The sequence below is a fragment of the Herpailurus yagouaroundi genome, unplaced genomic scaffold (assembly GCF_014898765.1).
Source record: "Herpailurus yagouaroundi ecotype Mexico unplaced genomic scaffold, PumYag 159, whole genome shotgun sequence".
Taxonomy (NCBI): Eukaryota; Metazoa; Chordata; class Mammalia; order Carnivora; family Felidae; genus Herpailurus; species Herpailurus yagouaroundi.
In genome coordinates, this window is record NW_024412400.1 from 34,043,593 (window position 1) to 34,064,198 (window position 20,606).

General features: G+C 43.4%; 1 protein-coding gene across 3 annotated transcripts in view; it reads left to right on the forward strand.

Annotated features, from left to right (window-relative positions):
• The window catches only part of ARMC8 (armadillo repeat containing 8), a 108,112-nt gene extending 88,489 nt beyond the window's left edge, over nt 1-19,623 (forward strand). For 2 of the 3 annotated variants that reach the window (XM_040480282.1, XM_040480284.1), the window contains 6 exons: nt 138-233; nt 6,193-6,279; nt 6,362-6,457; nt 11,451-11,523; nt 12,887-12,980; nt 17,088-19,623. In XM_040480282.1, the coding sequence (XP_040336216.1) occupies nt 138-233; nt 6,193-6,279; nt 6,362-6,457; nt 11,451-11,523; nt 12,887-12,980; nt 17,088-17,121 (480 nt within the window). In that variant the 3' untranslated portion in view covers nt 17,122-19,623. The remainder of the gene's footprint in view (nt 1-137; nt 234-6,192; nt 6,280-6,361; nt 6,458-11,450; nt 11,524-12,886; nt 12,981-17,087) is intronic. The other variant, XM_040480283.1, reaches the window with a different exon arrangement.
• Nucleotides 19,624-20,606: the final 983 nt, after the last annotated feature.

The window sequence follows — 20,606 nt, forward strand, 5'->3', positions numbered from 1 at the left end:
GTATCTAGTTCTATATGCAGTTCTCTTTCAAGCAGTTATGTATTATATTGTTTAACCTTGAGAAGCTTTCTGTTCTTTTCTATGGTGTTTTTCTCTGTTCCCCAGATAATAATTATGGGTTTTCCATTATTTTGCAGCATATAGATAAAATAATGAGTACACATGGGAAGCAAATTATGCAAGCCGTCACCCTTATTCTGGAAGGAGAGCATAACATTGAGGTCAAAGAGCAGGTATGTGTCCCCCCACCCCCTTTTATTTTCCCCTGAGGAAAATCTTCCACGTGTGAATATCAAGAAGGATCCTCATTAGGAGTCTCCTGAATATTCAGATCTGCAAAAGATAGATTGCTGAGATCAGAGGTGCTGTAGAGACCAGAAAGATTTGAGAAGAAAGATCCTCCATCACCCCTGAAACTGTCTTCAAGAATTCTTCCTCCCAGAATAGAACATTACCAGAGTCTGTAGTTTCACCCTCTGTGTCATGCACTGTGCACACTGTCCCTGTATATATAGGGATATCACCTTTGATCATCCCAGAGTGAATCCACTCTCCAGGACTCATCATTTCCAGCTTTCTATATCCACCATGCACTGAACTGAAACTCCTGTGACACCCTGATAAAAGAATCCCTTATGGTGGAGCCGTTTTTCATTTTTTTTAACTCTAATACATCCCTGTTCTTTATTCCTATCCCATACTTCTACTTTCTGTTTTGTTTCAGTACGGCAGGTTTAGGGTAGGCATAAAAATACAGAGACCCTGCATTCATCAGGGGACAGTTTGGGAATTACTTTTCTGTATTTCCTGGGATTTATTATAGGATCTTTAACATAGTGTATGTTTTCTCATAAAAAGAAAGGTCACCTACAAGCTTAAATTTCTAATACAAGATCTGAGGCAATGGTAATGTTCAACTCTCTGACATAGATGTTGGCTACATGGTGTGTTCACTTTCAAAATTCATTGAGCTGTACACTTTCATGCGTGGAGGAAACCTGCCCAAGGTCATCAGTGGAGAGTTGAACCTAGAGTCTAAGTGCAGGGCCCATGCTCCGCATTCTCTTTGTTCCTGAGTGAGAGTAATTCCTCAGGCTTCAGAACAGTCCAGGAAGTAAGAGTGGTAGAATGTGGGGGCTGTGATTGAATTTGTGAGCAAAAAAGGCAAAAATATTTGACAAAGTGATTTAAGATGGACATGGTAGCTGATTTCTCTTAAAATTCAATAATAAACAACTTTGTTTATTGATAAAAATTTAACACAGAAAAACTAATCTCATAGGCATCACTGAAATTAGGTTGAATGTGATCTATTGAACACAACAATGAAGAAGATGCATTGTTCAAAATATTCTACCTGAAGAGTCCATTTTGTCTATAAAAACGCCTCACCTAGATAGAAATCCTTTAACTTGAAAAGTGTAGCAAGACAAAAAGTTGAGGCAAGATTTGGATGAGGGCCAAAAAAAAAAAAAAAAAAAAGACCAATAACAGTAATGTGTTCTGTCAGGACTCAAATTATACTCTTCATATAGATCTTGGTGATGGTCTGGGAGTGGGTAGGTGATGATGGGAGGCTTAAACTGTCTGGTTGTTAGCTGGAAGTTTAATTCTTCTCCGACATTATCTGATAATGTCTTTTTCTTTCTTGAGGTATATTGACATCCAATAAGCTACATATATTTGAAGTGTATACTGTGATATGTTGACATAGGTATATACCATGAAGTGGTCACCACAATCAAGATAGTGAACATATCTATCACTGTCCTTCTATTGGGAGCAAGACAAGTATGTCCATTCTTCCCAGTCTTATTCAGCAGCCTCTGGAGTTGCTACCAAGTGCAATAAGGCAAGAAAAAGAAATAAAAGGCATGTAGATTGGAAAGGAAGAAATAAAACTATTCCCAGACAACATGAATGCCTTGATAGAAAATGCCATGGACTCATCAAAAAAAGTTAGAACTAATCAATGAATTAGCCAAGGCTACGAGATAGAGAAAGCTATTGTATTTTTTTTAATTTTATTTTTTTACTTTTTAAAATTTACATCCAAATTAGTTAGCATATAGTGAAACAGTGATTTCGGGAGTAGATTCCTTAATGCCCCTTACCCATTTAGCCCATCCCCCCTCCCACAACCCCTCCAACAACCCTCAGTTTGTTCTCCATATTTATGAGTCTCTTTTGTTTTGTCCCCCTCCCTGTTTTTATATTATTTTTGTTTACCTTCCCTTATATTCATCTGTTTTGTCTCTTAAAGTCCTCATATGAGTAAAGTCATATGATATTTGTCTTTCTCTGACTAATTTTGCTTAGCATAATACCCTCCAGTTCTATCCACGTAGTTGCAAATGGCAAAATTTCATTCTTTTTGATTGCCGAGTAATACTCCAGTGTGTGTGTGTGTGTGTACACATGCCACATCTTCTTTATCCATTCATCCATCGATGGACATTTGGGCTCTTTCCATAATTTGACTATTGCTGATAGTGCTGCTATAAGCATGGGGGTGCATGTGTAGTTCTATTTTTAGTTTTTTGAGGAACCTCCATACTGTTTTCCAGAGTGGCTGCACCAGCTTGCATTGACACCAACAGTGCAAAAGAGATCGTCTTTCTCTGCATCCTCGCCAACATCTTTTGTTGCCTGAGTTGTTAATGTTAGCCATTCTGACAGGTGTGAGGTGGTATCTCATTGTGGTTTTGATTTGTATTTCCCTGATGATGAGTGATGTGGAGCATTTTTTCATGTGTCTGTTGTCCATCTGGATGTCTTCTTTGGAGAAGTGTCTCTTCATGTCTTTTGCCCATATCTTCACTGGATTATTTGTTTTTTGGGTGTTGAGTTTGATAAGTTCTTTGTAGATTTTGGATACTAACCCTTTATCTGATATGTCATTTGCGAATATCTTCTCCCATTCTGTTGGTTGCCTTTTAGTTTTGCTGATTGTTTGCTTCGCTGTGCAGAAACTTTTTATTTTGATGAGGTCCCAATAGTTCATTTTTGCTTTTGTTTCCCTTGCCTCTGGAGACGTGTTGAGTAAGAAATTGCTGCGGGCAAGATGAAAGAGGTTTTTGCCTGCTTTCTCCTGGAGGATTTTGATGGCTTCCTGTCTTACATTGAGGTCTTTCATCCACTTTGAGTTTATTTTTGTGTATGGTGTAAGGAAGTGGTCCAGGTTCATTCTCCTGCATGTCGCTGTCCAGTTTTCCCAGCACCACTTGCTGAAGAGACTGTCTTTATTCCGTTCGATAGTCTTTCCTGCTTTGTCAAAGATTAGTTGCCCATACGTTTGTGGGTCCATTTCTGGGTTCTCTATTCTATTACATTGATCTGAGTGTCTGTTCTTGTACCAGTACCATACTGCCTTGATGATTACAAAAAGCTATTGTATTTTTAATATAGTGGTGTGAACAAGTAGAATTTGAAATTCTAAAAACAGTAACATTTATAGTAGCTCAGAAACCATGATATACTTATGTATAAATCTCACCAAATATGTGCAGGATCTCTATGCTGAAAACTTCAAAACACTGATAATGAAAAAAATTAAATACCTAAATAAATGGAGAGGTACACCATATTAATGTCATTATGTCTTATTCTTGACATATTTTGTTGGATTCAATTTACTGAAATTTGGTAAGAAATGCTTCACACCTATATTCATGAGAGATAATGCTGTATAGCTTGTGATGTCTTTATCTGATGTTAATATTGATATTTGATTATTGGGGAATGCTTGCCTCAGGGAATGAGGTGAAGGCATTCCCTCCTCAGTTTTTGTAAGGAATTTGTGACGAATTGGTATTCTTTCTTTCTTAAATTTTGGTGGAATATACCAGTGAAGCCATCTGGAACATTGTATTTCTTTTGTGGAAACGTGTTTAGCTAAATTCTATTTCTTTTACAGAAGGAGGAATATTCATGTTACCTATTTCTTCTTGAGTGAGCTTTGGTATTTTGCGTCCTTCAAGAATTTGTCCGTTTCATCTTTTTCAAATTTATTAACATAAAGTATTTCATAATATTCTCTTATCTTTTTAAAGTCTGTAGTATTCTTTGCATTTTGTCTCCCCTTTTGTTCTTTTAGTTGGTGATTCCTTTGTTCCTGTTCAGTCTGGCTAGAGGTTTATCAACTTAATTGATCTTTTCAGAGAAGAAGCTTTTGATTTCATTGATTTTTTTCCCCTCTATTTTCTCTATTTCAGGGGTTGGCAAACTTTTTTTTTTTTTTTTTTGGCAAACTTTTTCTACAAAGGTCAGGGTAGATATCTTAAGTTTTGCAGGTCATCCAGTCAGCTGTGCTGTTCTAGCCTGAAAGCAGCTATAGACAATATGTAAGCAAGTAGACATGGTTATTTTCCAAGAACATTCTATTGGCCAAACAGGGAGTGGGTTGGATTTGGCCAGCAGGCTATAATTTGCCAGTCCCTGCTCCATATCATTAATCTCCCGTTGTTCACACGAGTATGTGTGTGTGCCGTGTGCACATGGACATCTGTGTAGCTTTCCTCTCTGCTCCCTAGCTTCCAGGTTAAATTGTTGGGCCCAAGAACTAATTGATCCTTTTAAGACTGTTACAGTGGGGGTTGTGTGGGCTTCAAAACAGACCTGTAGCTCACTGTGCCATGCTGTCCAAGCCTGAGCATGCATGGGTGTATTCGTGCACTCCAAGAAGGGGAATCACTTGCCTATCTTGCTGAACTAGTTTATTCTGAGAAATAACTCGTGAAATCCCCCTTACATTTGTCTTAGTGGGTAAGAGAGGGGTAGGTAGTTGTTGCCTAGATAAGGCTAAAGGTGTTTGTCATTCCCTCCTCTTCCTGGGAATACCTAGGTCATGAAGCCTTTTAAGTTGTGATCCATGGTTAAGAGTCCAAACCTATTTATCCCCTTCCTGTCCCCTCAGTCCTAAGAAATTCAAGGGTATTGTGCCTGCCAAGATTGTTGACAGGCTCACATGTTCCAGCTCACTTTGAAATCTGACATCCTCCTCAGAGCATCTCACATACTTCTGGAGCATATCAGCATACTCTCAATCATGGCTTTCGTGCCCTGGAATAGACCTCAGTGCCTGCTCAAGCCTTGAATTATAAATTGCATTTTCTATGTGTCTTGTATCCCAGAAGCAAACTTTTTTTTCCTTTTTTTTTTTTCAAACCTCAGGACTCACTCCCTAATCTAAGAAGAATAAGATCACACACTCTTTATAGCTGAGTCTTTAGGCCATAGTAAGAAAACAGTCTCCTCAATTAGCTGTAATCTTCAAGCTTAATTAGCTTAAGTCTGCCAGAAGAAAGGTTAGAGTTGGAGAAAAGTATTCGACTTTAGACCCTATTCGCACTTCTCATCACTTTGAGTGGTTCTTCGCTGTGCTCCAGGACTCACTGTCACTTCCTCCATGAAGCCTTCCCTGACCATTGAAGTATCAAGCGCACGTCATGCTTTCTCGGTTCCATTTTTCCTCTGTCACATCACAGTGAGATGTAATTGTGTGATGGCTTCAAAGTCGGGTAGTGTGTGTTACTCCTGTCTCACCTGATGCCCTGCAGAGTGCACGCACATTGTAGGTGCTCAGTAAGTGTTTGTTGAATTGCAGATACTGACATTGACTGGCTCAGTATCCTTTCCACAGTTCTCTCACCTTTGCCTAACCCTTGCCTTCTGCTGGTCTGGCTGTGAGACTCCCAGCAGCTGACAGAAAGTCCCTCCACTGCCATTGTGGTGATTATCCTCAGGTTACCCTGACCTGCCAGCTGGCACAGGCTCCCTCCAGTCTCGTTAGGCCAACCTGGACTAAGCTCCTTCACACATTTTCCTTACCTTTCTGTTTCTCTAGCCAGGTTTTTAAAAGTCAAGAGATCCTAAATGCATGTCTAGTGGACAGGATCCAGGCCCTCACCCAGAAGGTGAGGTAGCTTGGAGCTTGGGAGCAGGTAGCACTTGGAGCGGGCGGGCAGGAGGGAGGTTGCAACACCTGTGACGCTCCCACCAAAGAGACCACTTTTTTGAAGGAACCTCATTGGGTTAGCAATAAGAGTTTGTTTTAGGAATGAAATTTTCAAGAAAATGATAACAGTTTTATATGAGAGCATGAACTATAAGACATGGCTGCCTTTGCCCAGTGATGGCTTATGCCCCAAAAGAAACTAATGAGATATTTGGGTTCTCTTTTGCCTAAGGTAGACTTTCCTTAGGTGTGGTTACTTCATTGGCGATGGTGTCAGGAGAGAAGAGATCAGAGTGGGACCTGTGAGCGTCTGTGTACTTCAGGTGGGAAATTGCCTGGGCTCTTGAGAGCTTGCCTCTGGGACTACAGAGCTTTCCTGATCACCAGCCCTTTGTTCTTTTCCAGACACTGTGCATCCTAGCCAACATAGCAGATGGGACAACAGCAAAAGAACTCATTATGACCAATGATGACATCCTGCAGAAAATCAAGTATTACATGGTAGGCCTTTGTCCCTTTCACTGCTCCACGGTAGCTTCATCAGAAGGCAGGGACTATAGCATTGTCAGTGCAAAACAAATGGTGCAGAGATTAAAAAAAAGAAGAGACTACTCTGTAACAGATTTAAGGAGCTCTCTTTCATCCTGAAGAAAAAGAGACTGGAAGGCCTTGAAGCTTGTGCTGTTTGGCAGTATTACAACCCATCCATCACCCCACTCCCCACCCTCGTTGTCTCCTGATTGCCTCCGTATTCAGTGAAGACTTGGGCTCTTGGATTTCCTTCAGTGCCCCGAAACCCCTGTCTTATCTCTCAAGGCTTCTGTCTGATGTGTGTGAGCTCTTAAGCCTCCAGCACCCGTGGCACTTGTTCTTTGACCTGTTTGCTTGCAAACACAATCTGCTACCTACTTCCAAACACGTCGGTCACCTATTGCCACAGCCATCCCGTGGATCTTGTCATCAGCAGAAACTGCCCATTGCCAAAATCTGACAGTCTTTTCATTCTGTCAGTGTCTCCTAACAAAACCCTAACTGTGGGTGAACCTGTCTTCTCTTTGCCTGCCTGTCAGAGTCCACAGCTGCAGAGAAAGGCATAGAACCAGGCTGATTGGTTTCATGTTAATTTCACAGTTTACAACCAACCCACCCCCACCCCCACCCCCACCATGGGTACTCAGCAGTGTCTACTACCCCTCTGTGATTCTCCAGCAAGCTGACACCTCTCATGCAAAATGGGTTCTTACCTTCTTGTTCTTTAAACCTCACCTTTTCTCTCCCTCATCACTCATAGTGATGACTTCACCTTCTGTTCTATTATGAGAATAGAGGCCAGAATCCCTTAGTGGCTCCCTGTTAACACCTTGAATAACATCCGTACCCACCTTGTGATGGCCTGTGAAGTCCTGCATGATCCGACTCATCCGTATCCCCAACTCCTCTCATTTCCCTCTTTGCTTTGTTCATTACACTGACCTCCTTCTGTTCCTTAAAAAGGCCATGCGTGTTCCTTCCTACCTTGGGACGTTTGTACATGCTGGCTCTGCTCTGCCTGGAACACTTTTCTTCGCACTCTTTGGTGTGGCTTCTAACCTCTCAGATCTGAGCTCAACTGACACATCTTGTGGGCTCTTATCCATGTGGGTTATACTTTGTTACCTTCAGAGCACTTAGCTGAATTACAGTGATACATAAAAGTGTTTGTGTCCCTCACGTAAGCTCCATGAAGGCAAGAACTAGGTCAGTTTTGTGTACATTTTCGTATCTGTCACCTTGGACGATGCCTGGCCTTTAGTATGTGCTCAGTAAATATTTGTTGAATGAAGCAGTAATGCTTCAACCAGGAATTCCCTTATCTTTCCAATACCAGATCCACATAGTATCTCTAATCTTTTCAAAGTTTTTCTTGATTTCCCATATCCACCGAGGTATACCTGTTCATAGCCATCTTTGTAAAAGTATCTTCTATACACGCTAACTCCTTCTTCACCTCTAAAATTCAGTGACCTCCATGATGCCAAATCCAAAGTTTTCTCTCCTTATCTCACCTCACGTACAGCAGCCTTCAACACAGCTGACCATTTCCTCTTGGAAACATTCTTTTCTTATGTTTTCCATGACAGCATCCCTCCTTGCTTAGCCCTGGACTCTTCTTTTCTCTCCTACATGATCTCCTGAGACCTGTGGTCTTTATTACACTATTACACAGTGGCATTTCCTAGGGAGCTTTCAAAGATTGTAGCCTTGTCCCTTTCCTTTCAAGCTTCTGATTTAATAGGTCTGGGTTGTGGCTTGGGCATCAGGGTTTTTGAAAGTTCTCCAGGTGGTTCTTATGTATAGCTGTGGTTGAAAACCCCTGGTTTAGGGGGATCTCATCCACTCCCATGGCTTTTACCATCCTCTCTATGCTTTACATTTTCCATAGTATCCAACAATATAAAATACAAACAAAGTAATGGTTACTGGCCTTCAAAAGCTATGACAACAAGCTTTCCTGATGGTGCCTGCAGCTCTGCAAACGCTTGTTCTTGATGTGGGCAGGGCGTAGAGGAGGGTCACATGGAGGGCATAGAGGAGGGTCACATGGAGGACTCATATATCCTGCCTACTCTACATCTCCATGTGCCTCTCTGATGCTTCCTGAAGGTGATGTTTAAAGATGAATTCTTGGGGCACCTGGGTGACTTGGTCGGTTAAGCATTCAACATTGACTCAGGTCATCATCTCACAGTTTGTGGGTTCGAGCCCTGTGTCTGGCTCTGTACTGACAGCTCAGAGCCTGGAGCCTGCTTTGGATTCTGTGTCCTTCTCTCTCTGCCCCTCCACCATTCACATGGTCTCTCTCTCTCTCTCTCTCTCTCTCTCTCTCTCTCTCTCTCTCTCTCAAAAAATAAACAAACATTAAAAAAAGAAAAATTGTTTTTTTTTTTAATACTCTTATTTTAGAGAGAGAGTGTGAGCGAGGGAGGGGCAGAGAGAGGGAGACACAGAATCTGAAGCAGGCTCCATACTCTGAGCTGTCAGCACAGAGCCCGACATGGGGCTCGAACCCACAAACCATGAGATCATGACCTGAGCTGAAGTCTGATGCCCAACCAACTGAGCCACCCAGATGCCCTAGAAATGAATTCTTAAATATCTCCCCTAAACCTAAGTTTCTTCTCTCCTGGTCTTTCCCATCTCAGTATAGTAGCTCTGCCCTGCTCAAACCTGGGAGCCAGTCTTGATTTCTCCAGCTCTTTCACATCATTAATCCAGTTTTTCAGCAGGTCCTGTCAGTCGTTCCCCCAAAGCAGAATTGGATTCTTTTTGCTTCTTTCTATCACCACTGCCCTCACTCTGGACCAAGCCATAGCATCTCACGCCTGATTGACTATAATAGCCTCCTGGACACCTCTGCCCAGTCACTCCAGTCCCTTCAGCCCAGGTCAGATCTTCACCATCCACTGCTTAAATCCTTCTGGAGCTTCCTCCCAACTCAGTGAAATCTGAAGTCCTTTCTCTGGCCTACAAGGGCCCACAATTTAGCCACGCCCACTTCTCTGAAAGTTGCCCCACTTTGCCTTCTCAGTATGCACAAGCTCGGTAGCTCCTTCTTACCTCAGACCTTTTCAGGAACTTTTCCTTCCTCTTGGTGCCCGTAGGCCCTTGCTCTTGGCACAACTTGTACCTTTCTATCCCTTAAGTCTCTGCTTAAACGTTGCCTCCTGTAGGGTGCCTGGGTGGCTCAGTCAGCTGAGCATTGGACTCTTGATTTCCGCTCGGGTCATGATCTCACAATTCATGGGACTGAGCCCAGCTCAGAGCCTACTTGGGATTCTCTCTCCCCCTTTCTCTGCCCCTCCTCCACTCAACACGCACCTGTGCTTTCTCCTCTCAAAATAAACATTTAAAACAAAAATCTTGCCTCCTTCAAAGAGATCTCTTCTGTGCTCTCCACCTAAATTAGATTCCCACCCCTTCACCCTGTAGTTTCCTCCATCACAATTTGTTTCCTCAAGAAATATGTATTGAATGAATGAACTTATACATCGTAAACATGTATTTTTGTACAGTATATCATTTCATTTATTCAACAAATACCCATTCAGGTGGGAGCAGATGATAAGTTTTATTATGTTTTGTCTTTGTGGAACCTGAACTGGGTATCTCTTTAAAAGTCTTGGCAGGTATGGGGTGCCTGGGTGGCTTAGTCAGTTAAGTGTCAGACTTCAGTTCAAATCATGATCTTACAATTTGTGAGTTCGAGCTCTGTGCTGGGCTATGTTCTGACAGCTCAGACACTGGAGCCTGCTTCAGGTTCTGTGTCTTCCTCTCTCTCTCTGCCCCTCCCCCATTCATGATCTGTCTCTCTTTCTCAAAAACAAACATTAAAAAAAAGAGAGAGAGTACAATTTAAAAGTCTGGACAGGTAAAAAGGGAAAAGAATCACCAGCCATAGAATTGTAGTGAAGAAAGCCACATCAACTTCCTGTCTCTGCATTGTTGAGATACAGTCCTGCATGATGAGATAAATCTCTCTGCCTTCAAAAACTGTTGAGTATATTATGCCACTGGTATTTTCCAGATATGCATTTTATTTAAATGTACTGGGGACTTTTTTCTTAATTGATCAATAGGAAAATCATCTGTAATGATTGTGTTACTATTGGGGCCTCTGTCACGTAGGAGAAAGCAGTCTATATGGGTAAATGATCCAACTTTAACAAAAGTGGTTATACTTTGAGTACATAAAGAAAAATAAGAATTGTGTTTCAGAAGATGAGGAAGCTCCTTAATAGTAGAAACATTAGATGAAGCAAGTAAAGACTCAATCAAGTATTGTGGGACATCACCCCACAAATAAGAGTAATTTACTTTTAAGAGTAAGAGTAGTACTCTTAGGAATAAGAGTATTTGGGGCACCTGGGTGGCTTAGGTGATTGAGTGTCCAACTCTTTATTTTGGCTCAGGCCATGATCTCACAGTTGGTGAGTTCATGCCCCACATCCGGCCCCACACCGATAGTGTGGAGCCTACTTGGGATTCTCTCTCCTTCCCTCTCTCTCTGCTCCTCCCCTGCTCATGCTCTCTTTCTCTCTCAAAAATAAACCTTAAAACAAAAAAAAGTAATTTGAATTAGATCATCAGTAGCCAAATACAAAAGGCACATTCATCCAATTTGTTGACCACTGGAGACCTGAAAGTTTCCTAGTGTAGATAAAAACAGAGTGATAAATTGTAAACTACCCATAGAGCCCTGGAGGTGTTTTGTTTGGCTTACCAGAGGGTTTCTAAAATCTGAATGTGAATGTCTCTTGGCAAGTCGTCTTCACTCCCCAGTTTACCAGATTTCCTACCATTCTCTGTTGTCTTAAGCCCAACCCATTCACCCACTGGAGTTTGAGAGCCCAAATTCACACTTTTAGCCTATTGGAATTGACTGTGGTATGTTACAAAAAAGTACATCGAGTAAGATTACCTCCATGTTGTTTTTTTCTTTTTCTGCATCAAATAGGGTCATTCACATGTCAAACTGCAGCTTGCTGCTATGTTTTGTATATCAAACCTCATATGGAATGAAGAGGAAGGTAAGAGATTGGTGAGATTTGTTCTGAAGAAAATTACGGGAGGGAAAGCAGCAGATGCCCCTGAGATCCTAGGTGCAGGCCTCATTCAGTGGGTTCCAAGTACCCAGCGGAGTCACCTTGGCATGAGAATCGATGGGACTAGCCTGAGTCAGCTGGACAGCTGACACTGAGCCCCCCTACCTTGGAGTCAACGCTGTAGCAGATTACAGAGGATGGGGGTGGAGGAGCCCTAGAGAAATGAGTGGGGTCCATGCCCTTGAGAAGGCTGAGGAGGAGGTTGGTGGGAGGTACTTGAAGAAGATGAGAGGTGGGCAGATGGGTCTTTGATTGTGTGCAGAGGAGGCACATGTAAGGACCCCAGGCAGATAAGCTTAATGGAGAAGTGGGTGCATTGGTGAGAAAGGAGAAATACACGACTGCTGAAGCAGCCAGTCTGGAAAGTGGACTCTGTGGATTGGAGGTTCTCCACCTTGACTGCGTATTAGAGTCACCTGAGGATTTTTGCACCAGACCAATTTAATGGGGGGGGGGGCAGATGATAGGCATAAGTATTTTAATTCTCCAGGTGATTCCAATGTCAAGCCAAGGTGGCAGACAGATGTGGAAGAACAGTGAGTCTCAATGCTGTTGGCTGCATAAGAATCACCTGGGGAACTTTTTAAAACGCAGATTTCTGGGCTATACACCAAGAGATTCTGCTTCACTGGGTATAGAGGACGTCAGTGAATGAGTGAGTCACTGCAGGCTCTTGATGGGGAGGAAAGACTCCAGGAGGAGTATTCTACTCAGCAGCCGTGTCTAGAACAAAGTGGGAGGAAGAGAAATTGAATTCAACATGTAGGCCTAGACACCAAGCACCAGGGAAACAAAACTGCCCTCAAGGAGGTCCTAGTCTAGTTGAAAGGGAGGACAGTGCAGTACGAAGTTGGAACTGCCACATGCTAACCAGGAGACTGCAGGAAGTGTTGGGAGGTCAGAGCAGGGTGAAAGAGATTAGAAGGGGGAAAACAAGACCTGTTTGAACTAGGAAGAGCCTGGCTTTACATGTCCAGAAAGAGACGAAGACGGGGCCCGATGGCAGAGGGCCTTGTGCCAGGCTGAAGAATCTGACCTTGATGCTATAGTCCTTGGAGACATTACTTGATCAGCAGAATCCAGGATGGACATAGGAAGGAGGGTCAAGGAGCAGGGAGACCAGTTTTTGAGCATCCAAGCATGAGGGGATCCAACTTCACTGGGGACCAGGGGTATGGAAGGATGGGGAGTAAAGGACCCTGGTAAGGCTCTAGATTGTTGATTGTACATCAAGGAAAGCAGATGCCTGGGTCGTGTTCCCAGTAACCTGTTAGCTTTAATCTCTTAGGTTCACAAGAACGCCAGGATAAATTACGAGACATGGGCATCGTAGATATTCTACACAAACTGAGTCAGTCACCAGATTCAAACCTTTGTGACAAGTGAGTATCAAAATAAAAGGGCCTTGCTTTGGGGTATGTTGGATTCTTTTATGAAAGGGTCTGGCTTGCTTAGTAATTCACATGGCCAAACTTAAAATCTTTTAGATTCTTGAATTCCCTTCATTAACTGTGAGCCACTGTAGGAATTTTGAGTAAGATAAATTAATAATCAGCAAATTTTTTAAAGATTCTCATCTTATTGGGAGTTAACATGAGCCTGGGCCATCTTAGTGGATATCTGGAGAGGATCCAGAAATCTCTTTAATGTCATTCTCTTGACATTAAAATAGAAAGGAAGGCCAATAATAAAAACATCCATTACCTCAAAACCTCATTGAGCCCCTGCCTTGTGTCAGCCTGGCCTGGCTGCTGGGAATACAGCAGTGTCCACTGAGGGTTTGCTGTCCTCGCAATATACTCAGAGAAGCAAGAATCATAATCAGAGATCTGTGTAACGTCAAAATAGCCGCAAATGTTCTCCCTAGCTGTATACACTCTGCCGCTCATGTTCATTCTCCACCCTCTTGGACGTGGCTCACAAGTGCTCCATGGCCTAACTCTGCCTTTCTCATTCTCTGTGCTCCCCCTGCCCTGTACTCCAGCCACACCTTCCCTGTCACAGTATCACATCTTCATGCATTTACACATTCTGTTCCATCCGATTTGCTACCCAGTCCAATCTCCGCCTAATTCCCCATTCCTTTGGCAGAGAATTTTTTTCAATAGTAACCTCTACTGGGTACTGTTTTAGGCCTTGGAGATAATAATGGTGAATAAAATTGATGAAGTCCTTGCCTTTGTGGAACTTAACATTCTAGTACAGAAGACACCACAAACAAATGAATATGTAATATGATAGCAGGTAGTGAGAGGTACTATGAGAAAAACAGCAAGGTGAAGGAATGAAGTATAAAAAAGTTTCTTTTCCTATAGATGGGCCAGTAAGGTCCTCTCTGAGGATGTGACATTTGATCAAAGATCTGGATGAAATAGTCTGCCAGGCAGATGTTCAGAAGCATAGTATTCTAACGGAGGGGACAGTGAGTGCAAGGCTGTGAGGCAGGAATGAGGTTGACATGTTCAAGAAACAACAGGGAGACCAGTGGGACTGCAGATAAATAAATGAGGGCTGGACTGGTAACAAGTGGACTCTGGGAGGCAGCAGGGAGCAAGCAAAAAGCCTTATAGGCCATCGTAGGGACTTTGGATTTTAATCAGAGTTTGATAGAAAGTCATTGGAGGGTTTTGAGCAGAAGAGACCTTACCTGACTTGAATTTGTGCAAGATTACTCTGGTGGCTGCGTAGAGAATCACCTGGGCAAGCAGGGAAGGGAGAACAGTTCAAGGCTATTGTCATGTAGGTAAGAGATGAGATGAGGGTGGCAGTGGTAGAAGTATTGAGAAGTGGTCAGATTCAGGATTTAATCTAAAGATAGAGACAACAGGATTTGCTCATGGATTTAATGTAAGATGTTAAAGAGAGGAAAGGAAAATGCCTAGAGTTTTAGCCTGAACAACAGAATAGGGCGTTGCCATTTACCAAGATAATGAGGAATACAAGAGAAATTTGGGTTGGGGTAAGGAGAATTGAGGATTCTTGTTTGGACATGCCAGACTTTGGATGCAATTAGATAGTGGTGGATTATCTAATAATACATAGGTAGGTAATGGGGCTGAGGATAAAAACTAGGATGGTATATAAAGCACTGAAGCTGAATGAAGTCACCTAAGGAGACTGAGAGGAAGACAGTAGGAGGGCTATAAGAACCATGCTGTGGGGCCCTCGAACAGTTAGGGGAAAAGAAAAAGATCCAGCAAAGGAAATGAAGGAACAACCAGTGAGGCAGACAGAGACCCAGGCACAGAAGGTATCCTGAAAGCAAGGGAAGAGAATGCCCTAACAGTGGCCATTTATCCTTGAAAACTCATATCAGGTTGTCCCCTCCTCCAAAAGGTCTTGCCTGATCCATTCTGCACCCTATGCTTTGTCAGGGGACCCCGTCTGCCAGGACCTCCCATAACACCCATAGGATATACCACACTGTCGTGGCTGTCAGCTTGCTCGTCTGTTCCACTCGAGGGAAAAGGCACTTGCTAATTGCTCCTCAAGTGAATGGCTGTGCCAGACTCTAGAGCACACAGAGCAGATGGGGCTCCTGCCTCCCTGAAGTTTGCCATCCTGTGAGTCAAAGTAGACAAATCCCCAAATAACTGCAGCTCAAGGCTGCTGCTCGGTGAGTATCACATCAAAGGCGAGTCAAAGTTAGGCACCCGTTGAAGCCTTGATTTGAGCGGTACTTTAAGGACCAGCACCCTTGCCCCCACCTCCACAGCAGTAGTATGGCTGCTGACTCAGATGATAGGCTATCAGCCCGTCTGTCCTGGCTGAGGGTCAGATCGTTCCCTGGCTTTCTTTTCTCAGGTTTGTTTAGAAACAAAAATAATTCTGCTTAAAATCGTTTCTGGGATGACCTGAAACATTAAAAGAGGCCTCACCAGCAGGCTGTACAATAGGTTTTGGCCCTGGCCTACATTGTTTAGACCAGTCTGATGCTGTTTCCCATATATGTATGGCACGTAAGTTTTCAGCAGTTTTTAAACCCCATTGAAAGAATCAAGGTCTAAGAAAAAAAAAAAATCAAGGTCTGGGCTACCTTACCTAGTCCATCTAAGGAACCATGATCTTGCCTCTAAAACATCTGTGAAAGACTTGTTAGATATTAAGAGACAGCAGAAAGATGATAAGGTACGCACTAAGGTCTAATATAACAAACATAGACAGCCCCCGAGAAAGATTCAGAAGGAGTCTGAATTGGCAGTTCTAATTTTAGTCAAAATCCTCATGTGAACATTCCCACCATGGCACAGACATCTCTCAGTGTCCTTCTATCTTTAAGGCTTTGTGATCCTTTGACTTTCAAACACTTAGAGATGAGGAGCTATTGTCGGCGAGCCCTTTCCACCTCAGGCTCAAAGGGCCTTGGGATTGTGAGGTGAGGTGGATGGTCATTAAAGGGCGGCTTGTGGCATCATTCATCAACTTGTTTCTGTAGGAAAATGACTTTGTAGAACCCAACTATTTCATAACTTGGAGACCGTGTATACAGGGCTTCCCATTTTGATGGACTGGACTGTTTGCAGTTACTATATTTATAGAGTCTTAGATAATTGTAAGAACATCCCTTAGTTTCCACTTTAAAAACTACAGGTCCCATTACTTAACCAGACACTCCATTTGTGTCGAGCTTACTGCATGCCCAGTCTACCTTGGCTTAATTTCATCAGCTAATTGTAACTAAACATTTTAGCCATTTCTTTCCATAACTTAGAAGGGGGAGACCATTGCTAAAACCTGACTTTGTAATTCCCACAATTGTAGCCTCTTGAGAAACTTTACCAAGTTCATGATTGCAGTAGTAAAGGAGGCCTACCTCAGTCCTAGCTCAAAGGAAGACACTTTAACAAGGATCAGGATGGGTGAGGCCACCGCCCACATCGTGTCTCTTCCTCTCCAACTCGCTGCCTTCTTTCCAGCCATCCCACACCGGTCTATACCAGCAGGCATGAAAAAAAGAATGAGATGAAACTGTAACCTCCTTCCTCAATTTGAAGGCATTTGAAACCATGAGTCAGCATTGGGTCATGAGCTCTAGGCCCCCCCAGGCACCTTCTAATCAGCCCCTGAATATCTTTCCCTGGGTCAGTTTTCCTCCTAGCTTCCCAGAACCCTAAGTGTACCCCCACAGTGTCCTGGAGCACTAGATAAAACCTGCATGGCAATAGGAGAAAGTAAAGAATTCCAGATACGTCCCACCTAAATGCCAGTGACCAAGGAAAAGTGTAAAATGCCCCTGAGCTGCAACAGGTGTAATGACAAGAGCAGCCCTTTCTAAGAGAACCTCAGGAAGAGGAATGCAGCCAGCCTGGGACTGAAGTTACCCACTGACCGCACATCTCTGCCCCGTGTGGTAGTCGCCCAGCTGGGCTCACCCTGCTTCCCTTTGGGGATCTACCTTTTTAGACTCCACGTTACCATCTTTGAGCCACAGGGCTTTTGCCTTCATTCCACTTCTCAGATGATGGCTAACAGGAACTTTGTGATTTCAGGGCAAAGACGGCACTGCAGCAGTACCTGGCGTGACCGGAGCACCCTGGGCACCTGCGAGCATCCCACATCCTTGTTAAAGGAAGTACAGGAACTAGCCTCATTTGATTCCTTCTATTTGCACAAGTCACCTTGGACTGCAGGGAGCTGTTTTGCAAAAGCAATTTGGTAGGCTTAGATCTCAAATTCATCTTGAGAACATTGTTTCGAGGTAGTAATTTCCTCAGAGGACTATTGTGTTTTGTTTTGTTTTGTTTTCTGAGCTACCTGGACTCTTTGTTAGAACAATCAATCATTTTCCTTTGGACCTACAATTTTTTGCCTATGCTGCAGCCACTTTGTGAGTGAGGATGAATGTGTCTCTGCACACATAGGTGTGTGTGCGTGTGTGTGCACGTGGGTCAGAATGAATGGATGTGTGTGTGTGAGGGATACCTCAAATTTTTCTTTTCTTATTTTGTGTGAAAATCTCTTTTCTACAGATTTTCCAGGGTTTAAGCATTGCTTGCTGTATAAAAAACTTTACTGAATTATATACAGTTTGAATGAAATGTTATTTTAAAAACAAAACAATTGTTAAGTGTTCCATAAAGGTTATGTTGAATTTTGGTCAGATGAATATTTGTAAGTAAAAAATATATGCATTTCTGAACCTCAACTTACATAGATTTTCTTTATAAAAAACAAAACAAACAAAAAAAAAAAAAAAAAAACAGAAAACAAAAAAAGAAAAAAGGTTGGCTGTAGTTGGCCTGAATAACAGGCATGATATATGGTGCTGTGCAAAATAGTAAGCTAGCATCTTACTGCCGTCAATATCAGCAGGTACAGAGCCTCTTTTCAGCCTAATTCAATAAGCTCTCAGGCTTCCAAGTCAGATGGACAGGGTGGAGTGGAGTGAGGCAACAAATTCACAATAGGATTTTTGAACCATCAGGGGGAAATAAGCTACTGATAGTGAAAGCCCAGCCCTGACTCTGGCATGCTACACTTGGCAGGAACTGGGCACCAAGAGCCTCTCGACTGCCCTAAATCCTGTCATCGGTGTAGCGGTATCTGGCAGGATATAGAGCCAGTCGTGGAACCTTATGCTCAAACTAAAGTAGGTCATCACTTCCTGGAAACAAAGTCTGATCACCTTGTGCTTCCTGAAACAGCATATATCACTGTGAAACTAAAGAATGCTGTACAGACTCACCTGTAGAAAGAAGCAAAGAACAGGATAGCTTAGAAAGCTGTTTTTCTCTTAGCTATACTCAGCTAATTCTACTAGTCACTCAGGACTGCTATTCAGTGTGCTTTTGTAAAATGAGATCAAAATTTGAGTAAGAGATGTGGCTGAGATTTTGTCCTGCGTGAAGCCCAAAGCACTGAAGTTTGAGCGAGGGAAAGGCACTCTCCCCAGCGGGTGGAAGATGGATTCTCTGACAGCGAGTGCTACTTCGCCCTGCTGCAGCCTTTAGTTTGGCACCTGGCTCCAGCTTCAAGGTGAACTCAACAGAGGTTGCTCTTGACTGTTTGGAGGAACAACCAGCCTTCCTTTTCCCTTTGCTAAAAGAAGTTCAGAGGCATTGTGGCCCGGAAGCGAGGTCTGTGACCCAGCCGCTTGTCATGAGTGTGTGCCACTGACAGAACCCCAAGCCTCCCAGCCACTCCTGATGGGGCTGCTCACACCGCAGCCACCCCATCACCAACCTGCACCTTCCTTGGAGGATTTAAATATGTTCGATTGCAAATGAATGTTTTTAAGTGTATTTAATGCAATTTTTCCTGTTCTCAACATGACCACCCAAGATTCAAACACAGAGATTGCCAAGTTGTTATTTTTTTCAGAACACCACCGATTTAAAAATCTGTCACAGCAGGGACTTGGGTTTTGTGCGGCCAACAGAGTGTTAATGTGAGAACGCCAGTTTAAAGAAAATCGAGTTTATTGGGAATAAAGCCTTATATAGGTCCACTCGTTGACATTTCTAGTACTGAGAAAATGTCCTTGGTTGGCATTTGTAACACGAAACACTATAGAGTTGGTAAATATAAAGAAACCAATAACGAATTGCTGAGACAATCTTGAACCCAGATAGCATTAGAAAGCTGAAAGCCCAATGAACTAACACTTTCACACTTAAACTCTGTGGATAAATCTTGCCTGTGGCTATAAACAGATGGTCAGAGAAAAAGTGCTTTACTATAATTAACTTTTCTGATTTAAATGAAGGAAAAATGTATTTATTAAAGCTGTTTGCTGCTTTATGCAGGTGCAGTGTTCAGTCGGCAAGAAAGTGGGAGGAATGGGGCGTGGTCTGTGTCTCCACCCGAGTCCTTCACTAAGCTTCTCGCTCTCTCTAATACTGCACTCTGTTTCTCCTTTTGTGCCCTGATTGTAACCCAAAATTTATGAACTAGAAAAGAATGTCCAGTTTAATAAGTTGCATTTTTTTTTCCTTAAGCACTTTATGCAGAACAATACATGTTCTTCTGGTAGTGTTTGGATAATATGATTTTAACACATGCTAATAAAAGCCAAGAAAAAAATCATGGCAACTTCTAAAAAGGAGTCTGTTTTCCAAATGTCTAGAACATTAGGAAACATTAGAAGATACTGTGTACTGGCTTTTGGAACCTATGATTCTTGGTGAGTAAGAGGCCGGGAAGTGACTGTATTTCAGAGCAGGGGCCGGTGCCCTGTGGGAGTTACAGCTACCCTACAGGGGCATCTGCAGCAAGCTGGGAACCCCTCTTCTTGCCTCCTGAAAGCAAGCAGACCCTCTACAGGTGGCCGCTCCCAGCCACCGGGACCTCCCCAGTGCTGTGTCTACTCCTTCCATCCTCTCCTCAGCCACATTTCTACTGCCACCGCCCACTGGACTCAGGTCCCGAGCTTGGCGGATGACCAGCTGTGCTCTCTCTGCAGGGATGCCCAGGTGCTCTTTACTTACTGCACGCTACTTCTTTTCCCCATCTCTAAAACATAGAGAAGCATCTCCTATCTCTTGGGCTCCCTAGAAACAGAAAGCCAAGGACATCTACCCTAGAGCTTGGTGGAGGGAGGGTGGTGAGGTGGTTGGCAGGGGAGGGAATTCCCTTGCCACAGGGCAAGCATGGAAGTGAGACCTGGGAAATGGGGGTCTGACCCCAGATTCTGATGGAGAGCCGATGGGGAGAGGTCCCGACACCTTGCCACCTGGGATAGGGGCTGGTGCTGCCCCAGTCCTGCTCCTTTGCAGATTTCTCCTGCTTCCTGGGCAGAGAAGCCTCAAGGGCCATGTCTTGGCCTATCTAGCCACCTTTCCTGCTGTCTCTGCAGCCCTTGGCTCCTGGCCTTGGCTCTGCTGAGCAGTCAGCCCTTTCACTGAGTGGAGGGCCAGAGCCAGTCCTTAGGTAGGAAGGAAGCTCTGTCTTTATTTCACGGGGCAGAGCCTGCCCTAGCGCTCATCCTGCATCCACTGGTTTGCTTCCATTGTAGGAAGCCAGGCCCAGGTCTCTGCCAAGGAGTTCCATCCTCAGTGTGGGCTGATGTT